Source organism: Sinocyclocheilus anshuiensis, unplaced genomic scaffold (assembly GCF_001515605.1).
Source record: "Sinocyclocheilus anshuiensis isolate Anshui unplaced genomic scaffold, SAMN03320099.WGS_v1.1 scaffold815, whole genome shotgun sequence".
NCBI lineage: Eukaryota > Metazoa > Chordata > Actinopteri > Cypriniformes > Cyprinidae > Sinocyclocheilus > Sinocyclocheilus anshuiensis.
In genome coordinates, this window is record NW_015549621.1 from 384620 (window position 1) to 388506 (window position 3887).

Sequence of the window (3887 nt, forward strand, 5' to 3'; positions counted from 1 at the left end):
CAAAACCAGTCATAAGGGTAAATTTTTTGAAATTGAGATTTATGCATCATCTGAAAGCTGAATAAATAATATTTTCGTTGAAATAAGGTTTGTTAGGATAGCACAATATTTGGCCGAGATACAACTATTTTAAAATCTGTAATCTGAGGGTGCAAAAGAATCAAAATACTGAGAAAATCACCTTTAAAGTTGTCCTAATGAAGTTCTTAGCAATGCATATTACTAATCAAAAATTAAGTTAATATATTTACAGTAGGAAATTTACATATCTTCATGGAACGTGATCTTTACTTAATATCCTAATGATTTTTGGCATAAAAGAAAAAAATCAATAATTTTGACCCATACAATGTATTTTTGGCTATTGCTACAAATTTACCCCAGCAACTTAAGACTGGTTTTGTGCTCCAGGGTCACAAATGTGAAAGCTTCTCAAAAACCGTGACCTATCAAATTCCTTCAAAGTGAACTAATGACTATGTCAGTACTGTCCTACAAAGGCAAAACACAGCAACTACACATAATTCAATCAAAAAAAGTGTGAAAATTGATCAAAACTTTTAAAAAATCAAAAACTCTAAAGTCACATTCTCTCTCGAGTGTACTTACTGTTTTGTCTTTATATGGCAGAATAGCTTTTAAATACTTGGTTAAAACAACCTCCTATCTTTCAATGTTTATATACACAATTGCAGCTAAATGTCATTATTGTGGCAGGGACAGACAGCAGAGAGCGACATACCCTGTAAGCCACCAGTTCAGTTAATACTGAATGATTCTCCTCTTTAAGCTGCCTGCCTCAAAGTACTTCATAAATACACTTCTAAATAAAAGTGTTAATAATGGAGATAATTATTGTATCTCCACTGATTCCCAACACTGACAGGCATTCAAAATGACCTTTTTGATCAATACCCAAGAAAAAAACTGGTACAAGTGTGGACTAAATTAGAGACATCATCAATAACTGAGTCAAAACACACGTTAATCACAGGGAAAATGTGTGTGAATACCAGGAATTGATGACTGACAGTAAGGAAAGCTGAATCACAACTGAATCAACGTTGGATCCACAGTCTACGGGACTGAGCCGGCTCTGAAGTCATCAAGTTCAAAATGCTGGTGGATGTGATTGGTATTAAAAAACAGAAATCCAAATAGTGCATTGTGAGATGATTTCATCCAGGAATGGAAGACACATACTATACAATGGGGCTGTTGGAGTAACGGTGTGATTGGTCCATTATGGTGGATTGTAGGTCACAGCGACAACAATGACTGGACGCGCACACAAACCCTCATACACTGCAGAAAATAATGCAGGAACCTCCGTGTGTTGGCTGTGTTGTCACAAATGAGCCATGTTTTCTGAATGTGGTCGGTTTGAGTTCTAGGTGTTCCTCGAGGCCAAGGCCTGCTCTAGCTCCTGCCTCCTCTGCTGAATCTTTGGAAGCAGAAAGACAGAGTCAGTCAGTTTTTGTCCAGTGCAGTTCAGACATTGACAAAGTGCAGCCCGTTATAACACCCTGTTTTATAGTAAGACCAGGAGAAGGTTCACACTAGTCATCGTATATTTTTATATTCTTACCTTGCAGTAGAAGTAACGGCTAACAGCCTCCTGAGACCAAGGCTGATGATAAAACTCTGCTCTCCTCTCTTCCTCTGGGTTCCCAACAACATCTGTCATCAGCTACAAACAATCAAAATGTGATATCAGTTAGAAATGCAGGACAACATCAGGACAAACATGTTGCAGGAGATTAAGGGGCATGCTCGCAGAGAAAGAAATCACATGAAGTTTTTAAAAGATATCTCTAATGCTCTTTATCAAAAATACAGTAAAATCAGTAATACTGAAAAATATTACTATAATAAATATTATAATATACAATTAAAATAATTATTTTGATTGTTTTCTATTTTAATACATTTTAAAATGTAATTTATTCCTGTGATGCAATGCTGAATTTTCTCTTATGCTCACCAAGGCTGTATTTATTTGATAAAAAAAAAAACAGTAATATGGTCAAATATTATTACAATATAAATGAACTGTTTTCCATTTAAATATATTTTAATTTATTAATTAGTTTTAATGTGTTCCTGCGACGGCAAAGCTGAAGTTTACTCCAGTCTTCAGTGTCACATGATCCTTCAGAAATCATTCTAATATGCTGATTTGGCACTCATTAAATATTTCTTATTATTATCAATGTTGAAAACAGTTGTGCTGCCTAATATTTTTTTTGTGGAAACCATGATACTGTTTTTTTCAGGATTCTGTAATGTATAAAACATTTGTTAAAAATCTTTTGCAATAATATGCAATAAAAGTCTTTATTCTCACTTTAAATTATCTTAATGCATCCTTGCTAAAGTATTAATTTCTTTCTTTTTTTAAATCTTGAGCCTTATTAGTACTGATGTTGAAAACAGTTGTGCTACTTAATATTTTTGTGGAAACCATGATACTGTTTTTTTCAGGATTCTGTAATGTATAAAACATTTGTTAAAAATCTTTTGCAATAATATGCAATAAAAGTCTTTATTCTCACTTTAAATTATCTTAATGCATCCTTGCTAAAGTATTAATTTCTTTCTTTTTTTAAATCTTGAGCCCAAAATGAATGATCTTCACCCATGAGTTTTAATGGTACTGTATGGGAGCTGTTGAAGCTTCAAATTGTACTAGTGAAAACTACTGAATATGAAGTAAATACCTTGTTGAAGCTTATATAAATGTGGTTCAAAGTGTGTAATTTCTGTATCATTAACAGCAGCAACAGAACAGCAAAATTAATTTCCAAACAGTTTACCAAACACTCTGCCCCTTCTGACCTGTTCCAAACAGGTAGTCCTGCCCTAAACGCATGCCATTGGTTGAGCCAGATGTTGACATATCGGACCACTCAAACAAACTGAGCAATGTTTTGAAACCGGCACAGAGCCAATGTATTTACACTTTTTGGGACCTCATCCTAAAACTGGCTTACATGTATCTGTCTCAGCACATTAAACTGAAATATGAGAAAGTACTATAACAGAAAACACACTTCACCTTCAAAAATATTATAAATATAAAAATGATATAAATATCAAGAGTCATGAGTAGAATGAAAGAAAGAATGAAAGTTGTTGCAGACCTTCAGATCTCTGCTCTGGGATTTGAGCCAGTCCTGGATGTAGCTTTTGGGATCTCTGGAGAAGCTGAGCATGAAATCTCTCTGGATCTTCAGCTGACTGATGGACTCAATAGTCTCATGGATCTGCAAGCATTTAGAACCAAAGTGAAAAATCAAGGGTGTATTTACAGACATGATGGCACTGCAGAAGTTGTTAAATCTTAATTATTATCCTGCTGTCAGGTTAAATGTAATAATAGGAGCTGAAATCAGAGACCCTATAATTCAGAACAAAATGTCTAGAAGTTCACTCATCTGCTCCGCTGTGCCTACACTGATGTGGGAGACTTGCACTAACCTTGTTGTCCAAAGAGGCAATCTCTTGCTGATTGGCTGTGGAGAGCAAGAAGCTGCTCATTTGTGCTTTAAGAGGATCTTCCACCTCTACATCAATGTCATAGCACGCCGTCTTTTTCTGATCATTAGGGTCGACGCTGAACAAAAATAACTTCAATTTGAATTCATGTTTTGTATTCTTCATAAAATTAGTAAGAGCAGATAGAGAAGACAAAGTAAAAGGCACAACGACTGAACCAAAATACTCCTGTCTTGGATTATATACATATCTACACAGAGATGTGATGAGGTTGAATTAAAATGATGCAAAATAAAATAAATACTGTTAAAGATGTTGGAGTCATGTTTTTGAAATAAGTCTCTAATGCTCACAAAGGCTGCATTTATTTGATCAACTTTTTTTTTTAC

At 34.6% G+C, this 3887-nt stretch overlaps 1 protein-coding gene across 2 annotated transcripts in view; it reads right to left on the minus strand.

The window, feature by feature from the left end:
* Positions 1–365: 365 nt before the first annotated feature.
* Positions 366–3887, minus strand: part of LOC107659452 (SWI/SNF-related matrix-associated actin-dependent regulator of chromatin subfamily D member 3) — a 42916-nt gene continuing 39394 nt past the window's right edge. For both annotated transcript variants that reach the window (XM_016448401.1, XM_016448400.1), the window contains exons 10-13: positions 3481–3616; positions 3144–3266; positions 1589–1690; positions 366–1444 (exon numbers count right to left, since the gene is read on the minus strand). In XM_016448401.1, the coding sequence (XP_016303887.1) occupies positions 1391–1444; positions 1589–1690; positions 3144–3266; positions 3481–3616 (415 nt within the window). In that variant the 3' untranslated portion in view covers positions 366–1390. The remainder of the gene's footprint in view (positions 1445–1588; positions 1691–3143; positions 3267–3480; positions 3617–3887) is intronic.